The sequence below is a fragment of the Trichechus manatus genome, unplaced genomic scaffold (genome assembly GCF_000243295.1).
Source record: "Trichechus manatus latirostris isolate Lorelei unplaced genomic scaffold, TriManLat1.0 scaffold00016, whole genome shotgun sequence".
Lineage (NCBI taxonomy): Eukaryota > Metazoa > Chordata > Mammalia > Sirenia > Trichechidae > Trichechus > Trichechus manatus.
In genome coordinates this window covers 19,357,504-19,380,401 of record NW_004443952.1, presented here as the reverse complement: position 1 = coordinate 19,380,401, position 22,898 = coordinate 19,357,504, and the positions used below count along the sequence as shown (strand labels likewise).

General features: G+C 38.4%; 1 protein-coding gene across 1 annotated transcript in view; it reads right to left on the bottom strand.

Moving 5' to 3' along the window:
- The window catches only part of GRIN3A (glutamate ionotropic receptor NMDA type subunit 3A), a 195,724-nt gene that overhangs the window by 126,448 nt on the left and 46,378 nt on the right, over positions 1-22,898 (bottom strand). The window contains exon 2 of the mRNA XM_004372208.2: positions 7,736-8,340. Within this exon, the coding sequence (XP_004372265.1) occupies positions 7,736-8,340 (605 nt within the window). The remainder of the gene's footprint in view (positions 1-7,735; positions 8,341-22,898) is intronic.

Sequence of the window (22,898 nt, the reverse complement as noted above, 5' to 3'; positions counted from 1 at the left end):
AACACTGCTTTTATTGTCCACACATGGGGCAGTTCTACAAATTAAGCATTAAATGTAGATGATTTCTTGAACTATGTGTAAAACGACCCCTTGGCTGTCCTCTCCAACGCTCCTTCGTACCTTGAAGTATTAAGAGCCCTGGTGGTGCAATGGTTAAGCCCTCACCTGGTAACCGAAAGGTTGGTGGTTTGAACCCACCCAGTATTCCACAGGAGAAAGACCTGGCAATCTGCTTCTGTAAAGATTACAGCCTAGAAAACTTTATGGGGCAGTTCTACTTTGTCACATGGGGTCACTATGAGTCAAAATTGACTCAATGGCACCCAACAACAACAACCCTGAAGTATAAGTTTTTGACTGTTGATTAACCCCATCTTTAACTTTTTAGATGATAAGATCATGAAGGGCATAGGTTTTGACATTTATCTCCACATTCTAAGTGCCATATCTTCCAAAGTTTTACCATTAGGAATGAACAAATCGTCCCTTCCCCATTGCTCTGCTTCATAACATTACAGACTGTCAAGCTGAAAGAGACTTCAGCATTCATCTAAGCACCTATCACACTGAGTGATTTTTGAAGGTTAGGCACAGCACAGTGCCTGGCCAGAGTAACTGCCCAGTAACTGTATGGTAACTGCAATTAAATACATGTCTTCTGCTCAGATCCAACATGTATCTTCTAAAGAGCGCTTTGTCACTCTGCCAGAAGAATGGGGCGCAGTCAGCCAGGAATCATTTGCATTTGCAATTTATAGATTGTTCGAAGCATTAAAATTACAATGCACTTCCCCCAGAATAATGGATAGTATTAAAAGTAGAAATTAACTCAATGGGGAACCTCTCTGATGATAAAGAATTTAATAGGAATTGGTAATTGCTAAATTCTAGTCCTCAGCAGAGGATCCCACACATTTGAGTTATTGATTATGTCATCTTTTAAAACAACATACAAAGCTCACCCTTTAAATAAATTTCTATCAGTTAATGGGCAACGGCAATTTAATATATTAATATACTATGTACACACGTATAAATCACTTGGATCTATGTTTTGCCAATATCTGTCATATTTAGTTACAAGTAAAACTGTAGGGTAGAAGGAGAGATCCTGCCCTGCTTGACCTTTCCCCAAGAGGAGAAAAATACTAATCTACGTGATTGGGTCATAATTTAACACATATTTTGGGCTGTGTTACTATTGGTGTTCTCAGATACCATGTTCTCTTTTTCCTGTTTCTATGTGGCACAACCAGTAAGAAGCTAGTACTTTTTCTCTCTGCACTTTCTTCTCCCACATGGTAGTTTTATCTGTTTCATATTCCTTATCCTTATCCTTGGTTGTTTGCTTTAGACTTTGACTCTTCTCCACAATTACAGTCTAGGCCCATCCCTTGGACTGCTCCTGGTCGCTCATGTGGACCCCATGTGTGTCAGAGTAGAACTGTGCTCCATGGGGTTTACAATGGCTGTTTTGGATGTAGACCACCAGCCTTTCTTCCAAGGCACCTCTGGGTGAACTTGAAGCTCCAATTTTTGGTTAGCAGTCAAGCACATTAACTTCTTCCACCACTCAGGGACTCCACTCTGTCTAATGCTCCAATTTAATTCATCCTGGCTCTCTGAATCCAGTCCCATTGCCAGCCCAGGTGGCTGATATCCTTTACACTATTGCCTTGGTATAACCCCGGCAATGGGAGCATTATGCAGTACTTATTAGTCAAGCATCCCTCTGAAGGGTTGATGGTCTAGAGACTGAAGTGGTCTTGAGAGACAGATCTAGAATTCAGAGTAGAGCTGCAGGATTGCCCTCTATTGCCTCATACTTTTTTGAGACATATCCGAATTTTACAGTAGATGCATACAAAGTACAAAGGTCAACAAACAACACAATTTCCTCTCAGGCAAATGAAAGCCTGGGGACTCTTCTAATTTGGAAAGATTCCAGTATAAAATCTGCTGTACGGGGTCTTAGATTAAGTCACTTTGAGCCGTGTTCATCAAAATAAGATCCTGAGGGAATATACATTTTCCAGCGTCTCTTATTTGAGGCCCGCATGACTTAGTGAAAGTTTTAGACTCAGCTCTTGGCATTATGAGTGACACAGAAGGAGGGTCAAGCTCGAAGGATGTCAGCCAAATTAGTCTAGTGACAGGGTTTCCTACTGGAGACATCCAGAAACATGTACCTTAAGTGTTGGTCCCTGAGCTTAACTGAGGCATGTGTTTTCTGGAAGCACCAACTCATCAGTAACCCAAACAGAGAGTGCTAACTTACCAGTAACAGCTCAACACACTAGGTCATTCCATAAGCCATAGGTTCACCTTGGGGCTCCAGGGAGCCAGTGTCACCAGCATCCTGGCTTCCATGTTCAATGCAACTTCATTTTTTAAAGTCCATGTAGAAACACATAGGCTCAGTAGAGGGCCTTATGGCAAGAAAACGCATACGTGAATAATCATGCATCCTAATTTACATAACTCTTGGCTGAAGGAATATAAATTACAAAGTAATAGGGCTCCAATTATGGAAGGTTTATATTAATTCTGAAAGAACCTGGGACTTGAATTTAGATGAACTGGTTTAAATCTTTTCCTAGAAGGTAATAGCTGAATGACCTTAAGCATGCCAGTTAACTTTTTGAGGCAGTAATACTTATAGATAAGGAAATTAAAGTTCAAAGTGTTTACATAACTCTTCCAGGATCACAAAGCCAGTAAATGGTGGGAAGGGGTATCAAACAGAACTATATCATGCAGCCTCAAGTTCTTCTGGAACTCATCTAATGTCCAGGAATGAATCAGGGACCAGCATCATTTTATATTGTGAGTTATCTGAATGGACATTTGCTTCAGTTTTTTTTTTTTTTTCCCTGAAGGTTTCCTAGTGCCTCACAATACCTGGCACATAATAAAACCCGTTGCTGTCGAGTCCATTCCAACTCATAGTGACTCTGTAGGACAGAGCAGAACTGCCTCATAGAGTTTCCAAGGAGCAGCTGGTGGATTTGAACTGCCGACCTTTTGGTTAGCAGTTGAGCTCTGAACCCTTGCACCACCAGAATGAATAAACACAATAACATTTACTATTAATGAAAGGCCAGTTAATCCTGGTATTGCTATAGCATGTATGCATAAAAACGAGCATGCCTTGGAGGGGGAAGATTCTCTAGTATGTTGGATCATGCTTCAGGGCCAGCTCAGGAGAGGGTCTAGCAATGCTAACTAATGCCAGAAGATAGTCACGGATGGAATGGATGTTGTCGCAAGGAAGATGATAGCCAAAGAGCCAGGTCAAGGAAAATGGGAAGTTAAATGGCACAGCCTCTCTAGTGGGGGTTGTAAGCTCCCAAAACACAGGGCCCCTGTCTTCTCTTCTTTGTATCTCTAGCAGTTAGCCAATGGCCTGGCTTAATATTAGTAAGCATCAGCAAATGTTTTTCAATGAATTAATGACAACTACTTGATACAATTCCCAAGGTATATAGAAGTAAACCGCAGAAGCATTCAAAGAAGAAAAGCAGGGTTCACAGCCCCCTGGAAAACAAAAGTATCTGTCAGGACTGTGATTGATTAGATCAAAGAATAGAAGGCGTCTCTCAGTGTCTAGGCTCTTGGAATGCTTAAAGACATGACAACAGCCCTTGACCAGCCTATGACTAACCCAAGGAGTTCATTCTACAGGAACAACGGATTCATTAGCACCTAGGGTCTTTAACAGAAAACCATGGGCAAATCCTAACCCTAGAAACAACAGATAAGTCCTTGAACTCCTGCTCACTTTCACCAGAGTCTGGTGTTCAGAATGTAGCAAAGGAGTAACCGTGAGCAAGGCTAACACCTAATTTGAGAAACAAAAATCATTTTCTGTATCCTAATATTTTCTTTTTTAATTACTTGCAAAGCTTTTATGCCGCGTTTCTTTATTTGGTTAATTCGTTACAGGATTTTGATTTCATTAACATGTCATGGCTAATGTTCTGCCATTCAGCTGACATCTACTATTCACATAAAATGAAAACTCCTTTGTCTGACATAAAGCCCTGTGTGATGTGCTATCAAATTAACTACTTTCCAGAATTATCTCAAATCCTCTCTATATGCAACTTATGCTCCAACCACACTAAACTTCTCTTTCAGATGTTGGTGAATCTGCATATGCCCTTTCCTGTACTTTTCAACCTTGCTGCAAGCCAGAAAACTCCTATTCATTCATCAAAATCCAATTCCAGTGTTTTGCCCTCATCACAAGTCTTTGAGAAGAGTTAATAATTTCCTCCTCTGTGTACCTGAACATATCTCTATTTTTAAAAATCACTTATCCACTGTTTTATACACATTTAGTTATTTTTTGGCCTCATGCACTAGACTATCAGCTTCTAAAGTCAGAATTCAAGTGTTCATTTTTGTCTACCTCGCCCTTGTTCAACAAACGGCCATTGGCTGGGCAAAAATACCCATACATATGTGTATGTAGAGATATTATCAAAACAATACCAAATGTAAGTGCTCCAAACTCAAATAACATTTAATAAAATACCTTGCAAATAAATTGTTAAAGATAACGGTATGAACTTGGTTTTGTCTCCATTTAGTTATGATGAACATTTGCTCTGGCACGTGGGGATCTGGGAAGAATAAAATTCTTATACCTGTACTTATGTCTATGTAGCCTGTCATGAGAAATGACTTTTGTAGTCTAAAAGCCTATACTGAAAATGCCATGTTTTTGGTGATTTCATTAACATTTTAAAATGTTAACAATGCTGTCAGCCCAAACCAAAAAGGACTGTTTGAGAAATGAAAGCTTGCATAACTCTGACGTCAGCTATTCATTGCTTATTATCCTCATGGATTTCATTATGCAGTGAGGAAGTAGGGTCAGTCTCACAAAACTGAGGAACAATTAAGAAAATTACTGTATGCAGATGTGACTTATGGGCTGAGAAGAACTTTCTAGAAGATTGCGTTAAACAAAATAAGTAAGGATGATGAAAAACCCATAGACGTTTTACGGCTCAAGGTAGCTTTTCAGTTATTCATTATTAAGATTCCTTCTAAGGTTTTGCCCACTTCCCTTGACCTTTTGCCAAAACTTTCTCTTTAACAGTATTCAGAAGGAGTTTCAGAAGTCCTAAGCATACTTTCTGAAGTTCTTTGAGTTCAGTTCTCAAACACATCCATGGGGACGAAAATACTATCACTGACCCTTATACATTGTGAATTGCTGCTGCGCTCCAAACCTCACATTTCTTCTTTAAAACTTCCAAAGTCTGTAGAATAAACAACATGCAGAAACACAACGAGGGCAGAGGCGACCTACTGACCTAATATCCCAGCAAAAACAAAAGAAGAAAACCAGATGGCAACCATTTATAAGTCCTAAATATAGTATTTTAAAATTTAGACAATATTTTATCTATCAGCCTCCCATTTTTCTTCTACAGCAACAGATGATGGGGTGGCGGGGTGGTATCAGTAAAATATAAAGTTTCCTTTCCTTCCTCCTAAGCCAATCTCAATACTATTAAGTGCCTGCTATACGCCAGGTGTCGGACTAGGCTGAATAATAGCGACTCCACTTAATGGAGTTTATATTCTAGTTGAGGAGTCAGACACACAGACAGACGATGAAGAAACGGGCTAAGTACTGTCATATAATTTCATGTGCAAAGTGCCATGGGACCTTGTGAAAGGAGGCATATCATTTTAATATAAATTACATCTTCAGGTGCCAGACTGAACAGTTTGATCTTTATAAAATGAACCCCCCTAAGGTATATATGGAGCCCTGGTGGTGCAGTGGTTAAGAGCTCAGCTGCTAACCAAAAGGTTGGCAGTTTGAATCCACCAGCTGCTCCTTGGAAACTCTATGGGGCAGTTCTACTCTGTCTTATAGGGTCACTATGAGTTGGAATTGATTCGACAGCAATGAGTTTTTTGTTTTTTGTTTAAAGTGTATACAACCTAAGTCAACAGATACTCCTCTCTGTAGTTTCTAAACATTTTTAGGATCCAAAGAACTATTTTTCTTATAGTCTCCATTTTACATGAGACAGAAAGAAGCCAAGTAACTTAATATAGTTTTCAAAAGGGATTTTTCCCATGTCTGCTGTTTCTAACTGTCCTTTCCAAAATAATGACAGGAAATTATAAATCAAGGTTTGTTTATAAGTTTGTTAGGAAGGAGAATGTTTCTTAGCCTAGATAAAATCCTGAGCCTCAGTTATGTACATTAAAGAAACAGTGGACTAAACCTGAATAGTTGCTATTAAATAAAAGATGCATAGACTTTAATTTTGTGAAAATTTAAATACACTAAAGGGACTAACGGAAAGTTCAGATGATGAGAGAACATCTAATTTTATAATTAATAGATCCCTAATAAATGAATTTTGAATTATTTTATTTTATTAACAACAATCCTTAGGGAGTTTACAAATCATTCCTTGCGCATGATATATATAAATATATATCCACATATATATAATTAAATGGAAAATGCTTAGGGCATCCTGAGTTCTTACCAAACAGTCATGTCTTCTCTACAGGCAGGACACTTGTGAGGCTGCCTTGGGTTCCTCCATTCAATACAGTCAGATGGCCCTGACTTGGGAGGACTGCTTAAAAATGAGACCTAGCCTAGAGCTAAGCCTTCACTTCCGAAACAGCAATAATTCTCTGACTCAGCCTCTCTGCCCAGAGTTGGCCCTTTCCAGAAGAAATTCTAGGCCCCTATGAAGTATCCTTTAGGGATATTTCTATTTTCCAAGAGATCGTGAAAATCATTTCCATATGATGAGTTATTCTTTAATTTAAATGAGTTTTTTCATTCTAGTTCTGAAACAGTTTGAAGAACTGCAGAAGAAAGATACCTAATTCAAAATAATAATGATGATGATGATGGTGATAATAATAATAATAACAATAATAATATCTCTTGTGGAGTTCTTGGTACATTATCTATCTATGTATCTGTCTCTCTACTTACCTACCTACCTATCTATACATCTAATCTATCACAACAACTCCATGGGCAATAGGATCTACTGTTATATCCATTTTATATAAAGGAAACTAAAGCTCTAAAAAGTTAAGTACCTTGACCAAGTCACACAAGTAGTAAGTGGCAGAGCTGAAATTCAAGGTCAGAATGTCTGGCTCCAGAGTCTATGCCTTTAAATACTACTCTATACTCCCTTAAGTACCAAGGCCTGGGAAGAGAGAGGGCCAACCATTTCCCACTTGACTCATTGTTTTTGATTTTTAATCTCTCTAAATCATCTAAAGATTTACAGAGATTTGTCTGAGTCTTGATACAGGAAAGAGTGGGCAGAAAAGTAGCATTTGTTGTGCATCTACTTAGAGCCAAGCATGGTGCTAGACACTTTTCATACATAATTTCATGACATCATTATTATAACGTATCAAGCTATTCAGTATTATCCTAGTTTACTAATTAGAAAACTGAGGCTCAGAACTTTCAAATAACTTGCCAAGAACACATAGTTTTTAAGCCAAGATTTAAAAGCAGGACTGAGTGTTCCCCACTACACTATGTGCTTACAAGCCTATAGATCAAATTAGAGATTATGTAACTGAAGAGCCCCTCAGACGTATTAGTAGAGTTTAAAGTTGCTTAGGGTTAAGATTTTTGCAAAGGGGTTAGATAAGGAAATTTTACTTCCTGTCATGGTCCTATGAATGGGGAGGCAGACTATGTCTGGCATCCTACCTTGATAAATATTGTCCTGAAGTGAGATTTGCAGTTTCCACGTCCATGCAGTTCATGGTGCTGGGAATGAGAGCAAGCTCTGGCCGGATCATGGTGGCTGTGGCTACAGCTCTTGCGACCAACTCCATGGCATCTTGTACGTAGTACTCAAAGACAGACTGTGTTGTTTTTCCATGAGCAATGAGCCCTAAGGGCAGACCTTCTGTCCTCAGTTCCTCCACATTCTGAGAATCCCCCAGCACCCAACGGAACTCGGGGGGCGTTGCCCCAAAGTGGGTGGTGATTTCGAAAATCCGTCGAATACTTTCCATGTCGCAGCCAAACATCACCATTGTGGGTGTGCTGTTCTTAATGCTCTCAAGCTGGACCTGCAGGAAGCTCAAGAGATCCTCGGTGGAGGAGAGGTTGGCAGTGATGTTGATGATAGACCCGAGGTGGAACTTGAAATTGTTCTGGGTAAGGAGGAGGAAGTCAGTGATGTTCCAATCTTCCTGGCACAGCAACAAGCTAAAATTGTACCAGTTGTTCATGGTCAGGATTGAGACAGTGACATCAGCATCAGAATTTAATGAATTTTCTAAACTCAGTTGTAGGTGAAGGGGATTCTGTATTTAAAGATACGAAAAAGAAGAATTAGAAAGCATCGGCCAAAGACTATGTAACAGAGGGCATTTTTTATTTCTTACACATCTTAACTCTTTATTTTTCCCTGTCATATACAAATGCCCCTGGGAGAAAATTCTCATTATTGGGAAAACTATGCTTCTTGTCTAAAGGGACTGCTGATTCGTTATAACTGATTAACTGATTCCCTGGCAGTATTTGCTCAGAGTACCAGAGGACATACAGTTCTTGGTGTAAATGTCTGGGGTGACACAATCATACGTTTGGTCTTAGATTTTTATCAAGCTCATCTACTTCCTCAAAGACCCTTTTATGCATCGCATTTCTTAATACACTGTTATTATCTTATTTGTTAAGCTTTATTCTCAGGTGAAATAACTGAAAGAAATTACTTTAGCTTTTTTTCAAATTAATCTCAGACGCATCTTAATACAGTGCAGGTGCTTGTATAAGCACAGTACAGAAAATGGATGTATCACTGTTTCCTAAACCTCTTTAAGCCCCCTAAAGAAGGCTCTTTTAGCCCCTTCCTTGGGATAATTAGCAATATACAGATCAAGATTAGTGTTTAGTCCCATATTGACAACTCAGTTACGTATGTGTATGTACTCAGCCTGAATTCTTGCTGTGAAAAGTGTGCAATTTAAACACATTTATGAAACTTCCATCACAATTTCATCTACTTACGGGATGCACCAGCTCAATGAAGGAAAAGTATCTTATTTGAAAAGTCACAATTATTAATCACATAGGTGAAGTGGAAATAGCCTTTCAATAAATAAATTTAATTGTTATTCCCAAGTGCAGACTTTTGATATATTCATTTATAATACTGACATTCTGAGAATGTTTAGCACAATGCCTTACATATCTTAGATGCACAATAAATGTTGATTAAATTGAACTAAATATGTTTCCGTTAGGCTATTTGTGAGAATTTACCCAGTATTTAGGTGAATAATATGTGTAAATAAAGGGAGAGGCCTTTCACAGTCAGGTTTAATGCTGTTGTACAAAAGGAAAGGAGGGTGGACTCTCCCTTCCCCCAAAAAATGTGTAGCAAGAAATAGGATTTGAGCTGAGTTTTGAACTCTTTGAAGGATCGAAAGGGTTTTGATCTGAGTAGAATAAAGAGTAAGCATTCCAAGGGAGTTTACAGGAGGGAAACTATGGCCAAAGGCAGGAAACGAGAGCAATCATGGCGTCGGTAAGACAGAGTCTCAAAATTTATTCTGAGTGTCTGACTATTGTCCTTCCAAATTAAGCTTTTGAGCAGAGCTTTTAGAGGATTATCTGTGGGCAGCATTCATCAGGGAGAGGGAAAAAAGCCTTTTAGGATCTAGATTAGGGGCTAAGCGTTTGAGCTGCAAGCTAATGTTGGTAATGGTAAGAGGGACAGTGAGAAAAGTTTTTTTTTTTTTTTTTTTTTTTTAGTGAAAAAAGATTTAGTGGCAAGATTGAATGTGGGAGGCAAAAGAGAGGGAGGTGTTAAAAACTCGGAGACAGTCTCTAGGAGGTAGCTCCTGGTTTCCAGACAAGTTCTTGAGGTGAGAGGAAAGGAAGCTTCATTTCCTCATTCCTACTTTTGATTTATATGATTTGTTCCAGAGGGTTTCTTCTGTCTTCCTCTTTTAGCTTTCTTCCTTTTTATTTCCTCCTCTGCCTTAACCTGCTTCCCAAAGCAAAGAGCAACGTAAGGCAAGCTATACATTTAGCTGGAAGGAACAAACTATTTCCAACTGTTTTCTTGGCCTCAGCTCCCTATTCTACTGTCAGTTTTCTTTCTAAAACACAAATATGATCAAGTCATTCTTATGCACCATAACCTCTGAATCACCAATAGGACAAATTTCAAAATCAATAGTATGGTTTAGAAGGCCATTCCTTGTCTTCAGATTCACCTCCAGCACTTCCAAACACACCAAGACAAATCACAATGAACAATTTGTTTTTCCCATATTAAAATCAAAAAAAAAAAAAAATCAAATCTGTTGCCGTAGAGTGGATTCTGACTCACAGCGACCCTTTATGACAGAGTAGGACTGCCCCATAGGGTTTCTAAGGAGAGGCTGGTGGATTCGAACTGCTGACTTTTTGGTTAGCAGCTGAGCTCTTAATCACTGAGCCACCAGGGCTCCTTTCCCATATTAGAGGCACAAATTTTCACACCTAGATAAGTCTGACTATGCTGATCACTCCACCAGGGAAAGGATTTGCAGACATTCATACTCAAGAGCTTCAAAACTCAGTTCTCCTATGCAAATTTCCAGAAACTTTTCTTTTTTCGTAGTTTTTACTAACGTTTCTGCCACTGATCTTTTTTCTTTCTCACAATATTTTTTCCCTGTTGATTTCCCACAATTGTGAATTGGGTTTTTGTTTGCTTATTGCATTTAGTTCCTCTGACTGCTGACCATGCAGGATTAATTCTCTTAATCTGTGTCATGGTGGCACTTTGTTCAACCCTCTATTACAGAACTCTTCACATTATAGTGTAACTATTTGGTTAAGTGTTTATCTTTCACACCAGTCTGGAAACTTCCTTAGAACAAGGACCATATCTCAACCATCTCTTCTAGTGCAGTTCATAGCTAACCAGAGATAGTATTTGTCAAATGGAATTTCTCTTTTGTTCACTGCAAGTCCTGTAAGTAAACTTAAAGACTGGGAAGAAAGCCATTTCTAGCAGAGCTTTAAGACACATAATGTATCCCCAGTTGGCACAAAGACCCATCCAATGACTACCTCCAGAAGGACTCACTAAATCAGCATGTGAGGAACAAGCTGTAATGAAGCCAGGGGTGGGAACTGTCTCCCTTTACTGAAAAAAAGGAATGAAATTAGGCTACTCAGATGAAGCATTTAGCACCAGACAGAGAAACACATGTATTTGACACAAGAGAGCAACATGGGTGTGAATTGTGGATTCTACTAATGGATAATGATTAATCCATATAATCACACAAGTCCCTTAAAACAATTCTATTGAGAAATTGCAGATGTTGAAGTCAATCCTTTCACAGACTTAAAGGGCCCAATTCTTCAAATAAATATTTACTTAAATAATAGTTTAGAGACATCTAGTTAAATATAATTTATCTAATGGCCTCAGATGCCGCATCTCCCAATTTCTCCCATATAATGATAAAGGCACACACACACACATACACAAAGATATAAAAACTCGTAATGCTAAAATTCAAAGCTGATAGTCTTTTGCCAAAATCTGGGACAAAATTAAACAAGACCTGTGGAACCAAATTGAGAATCATAATGTGTCTGACATGTGGTTTGCTGTTTGCAAAAGACCAGACCCATGGCCTGAAAGGAGGTATGAAGATTTTTTTTTTTAATTTTAATTTACATTGTTTGCCTCCTAAATCAGAGACCCAGAAACAGGACAGCCCAAGAAGCTGGAAGCCTCTCTCTATTATGCAGATAGATTGGTGCGTTAAATTTATTAATGCATTAAATTTGTGTAAATTAAAATATACAGGATCAGGAGAGGGAGGCAGAAAATAAGAATTTAAATAGTACTGGTAATTCTCATTCCCCTAAATAAGTGTATTCTTGATGCAATTCCCAAAAACACAGGGCAGAAACTGTGGATAGGGAATCGTAATGTTGCTATGCACTCATGGAGTATAATCCCAACAACTCAAGTGCAGAACTGGAGGAAGAGATGGATCATCAGAAGGCAATACAGTGGTTTCAGACTGTTGGAAAATCACTGAGGGGTGTAGAAGAAGACTGGTTAACCTGCTATGGATCAGAGTGTACTTATAACTAATAAAATATTCCACTGATGTAAAAATCAGACCCGAACGGTAAGAAAATATGAAAAAAGAAAAATGATCAAGGGACCTTGCCTTAGAGGATACTCAAACACAATAGAAAATGAGATTTTAATAAAACAATAATAATTAAAACAGGGAAGTACTAACGAAAGGATTGACAGATAAATAGAACAGATGTTATATGTAAAGAAGTACATAGATTTAATATATAAAATTAACATTATAAATGGAAAATAATAAAGAAATACAGAAGATATATTGTTTGAGATTAAAAGTTGAGAAAATAGATTATTTGGAAAAATAATATCATTTAAATTTCTAATGTCACCAGATAGTAAAAATAAATACTGGGCCATTAAAGATTTGAAAGTACAGTAGCATTTGGGGTCTTGAAAGTTTGTGAGTGCTCATCTAAGATACAGCTATTGGTCTCTTCCCATCCAGAGAGAGGCAGTGAAGGAGACCGAAGACTCAAGGGAGCAATTAGTCCAAAGGACTAATGGACCACATGAACTACAGCCCACACGACCCTGAGATCAGAAGAACTAGATGGTACCCGGCTACCACCACCAACTGCTCTGGCTGGGATCACAACAGAGGGTCCTGAACAGAGTGGGAGAAAATTGTAGAACAAAAAAATCAAATTCACAAAAAAGACCAGGCTTGCTGGTCTGACAGAGACTAGAGGGAACTCTGAGAATATGGCCCTAAGACATCTTTCCGACCTGGAAATGAAGACATTCCTGGAGACCACCTCCCAGTCAAACAACAGACAAGCACATAAGATAAATAATAACACCCGAGGGAACAAATTCCTTAGATCAATCACTTGTAAGATGAGAAGGCAGGAAGGGGTAGGTAATCAGGATGAAAGAAAATGGGAAAACTAGGGCGGAAATGAGGAGAGTGCTGACACAATGTGGGGAATGAAATCAAGGTCATGAAACACTTTATATACAAACTATTGAATGGGAAACTAATTTGCTCTGTAAACTTTCCCTTAAGTACAATTAAAAAAAAGAAAAGATTTGAAAGTACAATATGAAATAATTAAAAGATAGACCAACAAGGTAAACATGTTTCAGACATCACAATGATAATGAGAAATATGTTAAAACTGTACATTATAATATACATTATTTGTACATTAAACACCCTCATAAACAAAAAATAAAGGAAAATGAGAAACGAGGGAGAACATGTGCAACAAATTTGCTAGACAAAGACTTAAAGTTCACAAAATATAAAGAATATTTACTAACCAATAAGGAACTAGAATCCTTGACTGAGCACTCATTCAATCAATAAAAATAATTTTAAGTTCCTACTATGTGCCGGGGGAGCCCTGCTGGCTCAGTGGTTAAGACCTCGGCTGCTAACCAAAAGATCGGCAGCTCAAATCCACTAGCCGCTTCTTGGAAACCCTATGGGGCAGTTCTACTCTGTCCTAAAGGGTCGCTGTGAGTCATAATCGACTTGATGACACCTAACAACAACAAAAACCACTATGTGCCGTATCGTCTACAAGGCACTTTCTGTTGTTTATCTAGTGGGTGAGAGATAAACAATATATAACTAGACAAATCAATGCTTTATGTGATTATAGAAATTACTCTAAATGAAACTAATGGGGTGTAGTAAGTGTGACAGAGGGGAAAATGTGTCCCGGGGAAAGTTTAATAATTATGATTAGTAGGGGCTAGTAAATTCAAGTTTTTTTTTTTTTTTTTTTTTGTAAGAACACCTTCTAATTGGAACTTTAGGAAAAAAATAGGGAGTATATTTGAAAATGATAGATCATCACATCAGTAAGCACACATGATGATTTTATCAAAACATACATTTAACTCAAAATGTGGTCTCGTTTTGATCCTCCATTCTTTTCTTCTCAGATAATTGCTTTGAGCCCTCACCTGCTTCCGCACTGTCTGTCTTTGTTTCTGCATTGTCTCCTCCAATAGTGTCTACAATGTTCTTAAGTCTCAAGCTGTCCTTGCTGGTTTGGCTCTTTCTTCCGCAGTAAAGCTGAGCTTTTCTCTCCTCTTCTGAGAGGCAGTGAAGTACAGTGGTTAAAGGCTTATGGCTTAGTAGTCAGACCAAAACCATTGTCGTCAAGTCAATTCTGACTCATAGCCACCCTATAGGACAGAGTAGAACTGCACCATAGCTTTTTCAAGGCTGTAAATCTTTACAGAAGCAGACTGCCACATCTTTCTCCCCCAGAGCGGCTGGTGGGTTCAAACTGCTGACTTTTCGGTCAGCAGCCGAGCCCTTAACCACTGCGCCACCAGGGCTCCCAGTCAGGCCAAGGTATGTTTACAACTTGACTCCTTCATTTATGAGCCATGAGGCCTTCTGCAAGTCTTTTAGTGTTTTTGAGTCATAAATTCCTCATCTGTAAAATGAGAACAATACTACCTCCAATCTCATTGATTCATTCTGAGAATTAAATGTGAGAATGTGATAATAAATGGAAAGTGCCTAGCACAGAGTGAGGGCCCAGTAAGCAGTAGCTGTTACAATTAGCTTAGAGTTTACTCCTTGTGTTGGAAGTGCTAGCTAAAATAACTGCAAAATAGTTTTCTCTTTGCTATTGCTCTTTTCCCTATTTTAACACAACAGTCTCTGCAATGGATATCTTTTACAAAAGCCAATTACACAACTGCTTAGTGGGAAAACAGCAGCTCTATGTCATGCCAGGAGAGGCTATTTATTTGGGAGATATTGTGCCCACACCAGATGCCCCAAACTCCCTCTCTCTTTGGTAACTAGTTCCAGCACCACTTCACAACTTAAGGAATTGTTGGCTCCAACTGCTGGAGATCCCCCCATCAATCTTTGTTCTCCCTGAAAGCACAGGTTCAACTATTTTCTGGATCTGTAAAAATTTCAAAAACAGGACTGGTGCAGAAAAGAGCTTGCCAGAGAACTTTGAGATATTTCCTGACAGAAGAAAAGAGGTAAGGAAGCCAGTTTTGCTTTCAGAATAGAGAAAAGATGAAATCCTCTCAGCTCTTTTCTGGGCAAACAATTTCGTTTCATCTTCTAGGCCGAAGCTCAGAAAGTTCAAGTTAGCAGAAGACTTCCACTACTCTTAACAGAAATGAAACTCTCTTTCATAAGTCTGCTGATTACTAAACGCGTTTAAGAGCTCAGAACAGGTTTCTTACGCTTGTATCTCTTCTCCTCAGTCAAAGAGGCTGTGGAAGGCTTTCTTTTTCTCATTACCTCACACCTCATTTGATCTATATTATAGAGAAGTGTTTTTAATTCTGAAAACTAAAGCTTATTCCTTTAACACCCCAGGCTTTTAAATAAAGTAACTATTTTTAGGGTTGCATAGAGAATTCAAGCAAATGTAAGGAATAGTCCGTGTAATCTAGTAATAATAATACAAATGAAGACCTAATACCTACTGATGTCCCTAAAGCTTTATGCACATTACCCTATTTCATCCTCGAGATGGCCTCATGAGGTGACTACAGTGATTAACCTCATTTAACATATGACAAAATTGAGGCTCTGAAAGAGCAAGTCTGTTCCCAAGGTCACACAACTACTAAGAAATAGGGCCTGGATTCAAAACCCACTACTCTGGACTGCTTCTCCTACTTGGTAAGAACAACAAGTGAGGTAGACTCTGGATGTTTGCAGATATGTTATTTATAGTTCCAATTATTTCCAAGTGATTCTAAATGCCCATGGTATGAAGTCACTTTTAAGATTTGTCCTAACTTTAAATATATCCTAGAGAAATAAGAGCCGTCACACAAATAGATACATGCACATCCATGTTCACTGCAGCACTGATCACGATAGCAAAAAGATGGAAACAACCTATGTGTCCATCAACAGACAAATGGAAAAAACAATTATGGTATATTCACACGATGGAATACTACGATAAAGAACAACGATGAATCTGTGAAACATCTAATAACATGGAGGAATATGGAAGGCATTATGCTGAGTGAATTTAGTCAGTTGCGAAAGGACAAATATTGTATAAGACCAGTATTATAAGAACTCAAGAAAAGGTTTAAACAAAGAAGAAAACATTCTTTGATGGTTACGAGGGTAAGGAGGGAGGGAGAGGGGTATTCACTAACTAGATAATAGACAAGAATTAGGTGAAAGGAGGGACAGCACACACTACAGGGAAAGTCAGCACAACTGGACTAAACCAAAGCTAAGAAGTTTCCTGAATACAACCAAACACTTTGAGGGACAGAGTAGTAGGGGAAGGGGTTTGGGGACCATGGTTTCAGGGGACATGTAGGTCAAGTGGCATAACAAAGGTTATTAAGAAAATGTTCTGTATCTCACTTTGGTGAGTGGTGTCTAGGGTCTTAAAAGCTAGTGAGTGGCCATCTAAGATGCATCAATTGGTCCCAACCCAGCTGGAGTAAAGTAGAATGAAGAACACCATGGACACAAGGAAGGTATTAGCCCAAGAGACAGAAAGGGCCACATAAACCAGAGACCTCATCAACTTGAGATCAGAAGAACTAGATGGTGCCCAGCTACCACCAATGACTGCCCTGACAGGGAACACAACAGAGAGTCCTTGATGGAGCAGGAGAAAAGTGGAATACAGAACTCAAATTCTAGTAAAAAGGCCAGAATTGGTGATTTGTTTGAGACTGGAGGGACCCTGGAAGTCACGACCCCTGGACTTTCTGTTAGCGCAGAACTGAAACCATTCCTGAGGTCAACTTTTCAGATAAAGATTAGACTGGACTATTGGACATAAAACGACACTTAAGAAGAGTGTGCTTCTTAGCTCAAGTAGATTCACGAGACTAAATGGACAGCTCCTGTTCAGAGGTGAGATGGGAAGGTAGAGAGGGTCAGGAGCTGGTTGAATGGACACGGAAAATCCGGGGCGGAAAGGAGGAGTGTGCCGTCACAGTATAGGGAGAGCAACTAGGGTCACATAACAATGTATGCATAAATTTTTGTATGAGAGACTAACTTGAATTGTGAACTTTCACTTAAAGCACAACAACAACAACAAAAAGATGTGTCCTAAACTTAAACCAAAAATATCCCCTGAAGTCTTAAAACCAAACAATAGTTTAGCTTAACTAGTAAAAAATGTCTGCCTTCAGCATTATGCTCTTTTAAAAACTACCTATATGGGATCAAATTGACAACAGCAACTCAGAAGCTTAGATAGGAACCTTAGGGGGCAGTGAGTTTATGTTAAGGGGGGAGGAACAACTCAGAAAAGGAGAGTGAGAATGGTTGCACAACTAGAAGAACGTAACTGATGTCATTGATTTGTACATGTAAAAACCGTGGAATTGGTGTATATTTTGCTGTGTATATTCTCAATAACAACAGTAACAACGTATCCTAGCACAGTTAGAACGTGTCCTGTGCAGATGGCCCATGGGAGCCACTTAGGGCCTTGCCTGCTGCCCAGTGTGCACATAGCTTCCCAGCTATTTTCTTCACTGACCCTCCCATGTCCAGCAACTCTTATGAAATGATAAAAAATTGTGTTTCTTCATTAACAATTAACAATCTTCATTAACAATTGCATAACTAATGACAATAGTTTTTGTATGTTGTAGAATCATGAAGGTTGGAAAAGCTTACTTGAATTTTTCATTTAGATTTTACTGAATTTCATCGTGGTAACTATAATCCATAATATATGGGGGGTGCCAACAAAGATCTCAGCACATATCCCTTAGGATGTTTAAGTGTCTGTTATATAAAACAATAAATTCAATAACAGAGTAGTTCAATATTATATTCTATGACATATATACGTACATATACAAATAATGTACATAATATTGCGGACTTGGGATGCAGTTGGCATAATATTGCTAATCATGCTGGATGCGGTCTGTTTCATTGCAGCAACACAGGGAAGGCTAAGAGGTGCAGGGACCTGGAGCTGGGCCCACCTCCTGGAGTCGGGCAGACACTGGTCTACACTGGTAGACCAACCTAGTCTCAGTCAGAAGGAAGAAACTGCTGTTGGCAAGCACAACACTATCTCCAAAGAAAACCGGCTGATTTATTCAGCCAACAAAATATGTGTTAAAAGCCTAGTATATGCCAGGTCAAGGATATAGAGACACATGTGTTCATGCAGAATAAACAGCAGAAACATACATACACTACTTTTGAGCCAGCCCAACCCTTCTGAGCCCTAGGCCGATTTCCAAAAAAGGAAGTCAGGGACATATCAAGTCTGTTTGTGGTAACTCCTCAAGCCTTCTACACTGGGCTCTTGATCTTGCATTTGCATGAGTATCATCTAATTATTGATACTCAACTCATTCACCTATATTCCATCCCACTCACCTGAGTCTTGGTAATCTTGAAAGATTTTGGCTGCCACTCACTCTCTAGATCCTATTCCCAGTGCACTCATGTAAGATATACTCACCCAGATGCAACCTCTGGGGTCTAAACACTGCCAAAAGTGTACTTGGGGACGAGAGGGCTTTGATCATGAGGGTGTGGCTACAGAAAATATGTAGTAATATGGTGGTTTGGAGAACACAGTCAACTCAGGCAAGATGTCTCAACACAGGAGAACTTAATCCAGGGACAGGCAGTTATTGGAAATGTGGGCATTTGGCATCAGAAAAGACTATCAGCATGCAACAAGGTCCAAAACCTTAGTTTAGGGTTCATAAAGTCACTGCAATTCCAGGAAGGTCTGGAAGAGAGAATATGATGGAAGAAAGATCTTTGGATTATGGCTCTGTCTTTTTCCAGTTGTGTGCGTGAGACGTTGTGTAAATCATTTAGCCTCAATGAATTTCATTTTCCTCTTCTGTGCGATAAAAAGAATACTACCTACCTTGCAAGGTTTTTGAGGATTAAATAACATATATAAAGCATCAGCACATAGTAAGTACTCAGCAAGCAGTAGTTTATAATGATGGTGATGAAGTTGATGAGATTAGAAATGTTACACTAGGAGAAGTGAAGTATATGGACTAGAGTGGGGGAACATTCAATTCATTCAACAAACACTTGAGCACCTATTTCGTGCTGGGTACTAGGTACGGTAGTGAATAAGACCAGGATGGTCTCTGCCTTCATGGGGTTTAAAATGTAGAGGTTACTGTTATTAGCACCAGGACACAAATTGAGGAATAAAGCAGTAGGCCAATGACAACGAATAGGGCCCAGACTATTTCTTGGGTTTGAAGCCAACTAAAATTTGGCTTTAGCTGAGCTAAACTTTGAACCAAACTAAAAGGATTGGTGATTTAATGTTGAGTTTTACATTATGAGGCAGATATCTTCACAACCTTCCTGCCTACATTTCAGACTAGCCTTGGGAAATGAAGCAAAACTAAGTCCGCAGGTGGAGGTCAAGGGACCATAGAGGAGTAGGAAGGGAGGAAGAGGTTAGAAGTCAGAATGTGACAGTTAGGTAAGCTTCATTATTTTGCCTAGTGCCTGATACACAGTGAGTACTTGGTAAATATTAGCCCTATTACTATTACATTGTTCATAATAATTAGTACACTTCTTTGTGCCGGCATGATCAATTCTCTCCTAATGACTCACAACGTTCTGATGTCAACACCAGTTATTATGCCTGGCTGCAGGACCATGGTGTTCTGGGGGGTTATGGAGTCAGCTAGTTTCCATGTCAACTGAACCAGGAGGAGCTGAGCTGGCAGCGATGTTGGAGTTCTTGTGCCTTTTTATAGAATGCATTTTTCTCTTTCAGTGTCAGTGTATCTACTATTTTTTTGTTGTGTTAGCCTTCATCAACTCCTTGCAGCCCCTTTTACTATGCTTTGAGCTAGAAAAAGAACATAACAAGCATGAGTAAAGAGTTAGAGAGAAAGACATCAAAGGCCATACTATGAGCAAAATGGATCAGCTTTAGCCACATGGAGGAAGCTGAGGACTGGATTTAAAATCAGGACTGTTCTGGGGAAACTTAGACTTCTGCTTCTTCAACTGTGACAGGACAATAATATTACTTGTCATCCAACTACTTTAGGGCAATGTGCATGTGAAAGTGCTTTATAAAGTGGAATTGTTGTTGTTAGGTGTCATTTAGTCGATTTCGACTCCTAGAGACACCATGTGACAGAGTAGAACTGCCCAATCAGGTTTTCTAGGCTGTAATTTTCATGGAAGCAGATTGCCAGGTCTTTCTCCCTTGAAGCCACTGAGTGGGTTCAAACTACCAACCTTTTGGTTAGCAGCTGAGTGCTTAACTGTTGCACCACCAGGCTCCTTATAAACAGGAGAGTACTATAAAGATAGAAGACATAATAAATACATGCATCTGTTTCCTGGACAGTAGGGATGGTGGGATTAATCACCTAAGAGGGTAAAGGAGGTGTTTCTGGAGTAGAATATTAAATTGATATAATTTTCAAATTCTATGCTAACCTTTCTTCTTTTACATTACAAAAGGCAAGATTATTTATTAAATTTTAAGAACTTTTGGAATAAAGATGTTGGTTTAAGAGGGATTTTAGATCCTATTTCACCACTTAGCATGTCAAATTTAGTAATATTTGAATGAAATACACATTTCTATGTATCAGCAGGCAGATGATTTACAAGATAATTAAAATTTATCAAAGTATTCAAATTACTGTTATAGACACTCTCAAACTCTGGCATATTTTCTTATAATGGGAACTATTGAAATGTGCACCAGGTAATTAAACTGTCTAGCATGCAAGGTAAATTTCCTATGGAAATTTGATTACTTTGTGCCAGTGCAGCTTGAAACTACTATTAAGAGATGGCTTACGTCACATGCTAATTTGCTTTATTACACGAAGAATGAAAACTCAGCTAAATGGTGATTATTTTTATTTTTAAATACCCTCTAGAACTGACACCACAGTTGACATAAAATTTTTTTTCTCAAATCTGTAAGCGATTTTTTTATTGGTAGAAGTACATATTCTGTACATTTAAACCACTGTTGAACTAATTGTGATGTCATCTGCTTTTATTATATACTGGTTTATCAGCCTAGATTAATTCCACAATTATTAAATAACTTTACTTGCATGCTGGCTTCTTATTTCATTTGGGAATTAAAAAAATTTTATTGACTCACACTCATCGCTTGCTACTTGACATTCCCCAGTTTAACACTAAAAATAGTATCAGTACGCCATTAAACAGCATCTCTGTAAATTCCTATTTCTGTACTTTATTTCAAAACTTGTGATCTACTAATATGATTAAGCTTTACTGCAACGACATTTTATCACTTGAATTTCTGGGAGTACATTAATATAATTAATATTTGTACGTTTCAAATCCTGGTTCAAAGGAAGATGGCACTGGAGATGTTCTATTTACCTCTTAAAGTCTCTGGTCACAGAGGCAATCCTCCCCATGAATTAGTGATCACACCCAAAGGTTAAGCAGTTCTGGTGACCTCAGGTCCAGGACCATGAATCAGGAATGAACAGGTCTATGTTCTTTCAGGAAGGTCTATGTGAGCACTGTGACTGAATATGAAATTTAAAAAGGCCTGGTTGGCTAGTTTTCAAATTCTATGATTTGAGTTATGTTTTGGCCCTGTGGTGAACTCACTTGTCAAATCATTGTCCATATCCATTCAAGCCCAGTATAATCAGATAGGACAGAAATACTAAATTTAAATGAGCCACCAAAAACTAATTAATGTACTTAGATTTTATTATTCAGTTTGGAAGGGACCTTAAAATTCACCTAACCCAAGCTCCCGTATAGTTTATGGAATGTCACAAATTAAGGGGCAGGAATAAATTACAGGCATTTCTCTTTTTATTACAAAGGTTAACAATTTGTTTAATTGAGGTGGTCTGTCATTATTATACTCTTTAGTGAATATGACTAAATTTTAATACGTATGAATTTCCACTTGTGTTTAATTATACCTTCTGAATTTTGAAAGATCGATTCAGGTTCAGCCAAAACTTGCACACTCTAATACCGTTTGGTAGTTCTTAAGCCAACAAATAATTGTCCTTTATAAGAAGGGTAAAGAGCATACTAATTTATGAATGTACTAATTTTTCTTCTCCACATGACAGACGTATACAATAACATCATGTTTTGAGAGCACAGAAACATTAATTACTAATATATTTAGTGCTAACAAGAATCAAATCAAGTCACATGAATTTTCTGGATTTACAGTATGAACTCTGAAATTATTTCTGTCTAGAATAATGTAATGTTCATAGATACTCATTCTGTTAGCATTATTTAGCAGCAATTGGCATTATTTTCTTTCAAACTCTTGCATATTATACAAAAACTTTTAGACTTTAAAATGGGAAGAATCTCCAAAAATGAATACTATGTTTTTAAAGTGAGTCCAGGCAGCGTAGACCCATAAAGAGAGCAGGGACCTTGAGAGGTCTTCATTATTTCAAGAAAAAAAAAGTGAGAGAGAAAATTGTTAATCAGCATCTCAAAATGCTAAATTCACAATATTGATGACTTTATGTCTCCTTCCTTTCTGTGTCCTGAATGATCCTGGGAAGTTCGGATCAGAGCAGATATATGCCTATGTACTCTAGCCCTCATGCTTATCTCCTTTGAAGCACAGCAGAGGCATCATCTTGTCCTGTTCATTCAATTGCCTAAATATATTTTAGCTTCTGATTACCCTGGAAGCCATTCTCAAAACCTGGAATTTCACATCCACGGGCAGGTCATTTTTTCTGCTCAGAAAGAACACTCTTAACCCTCTCTTTACATCACTAACTTCCAGTCATCATTTAAGG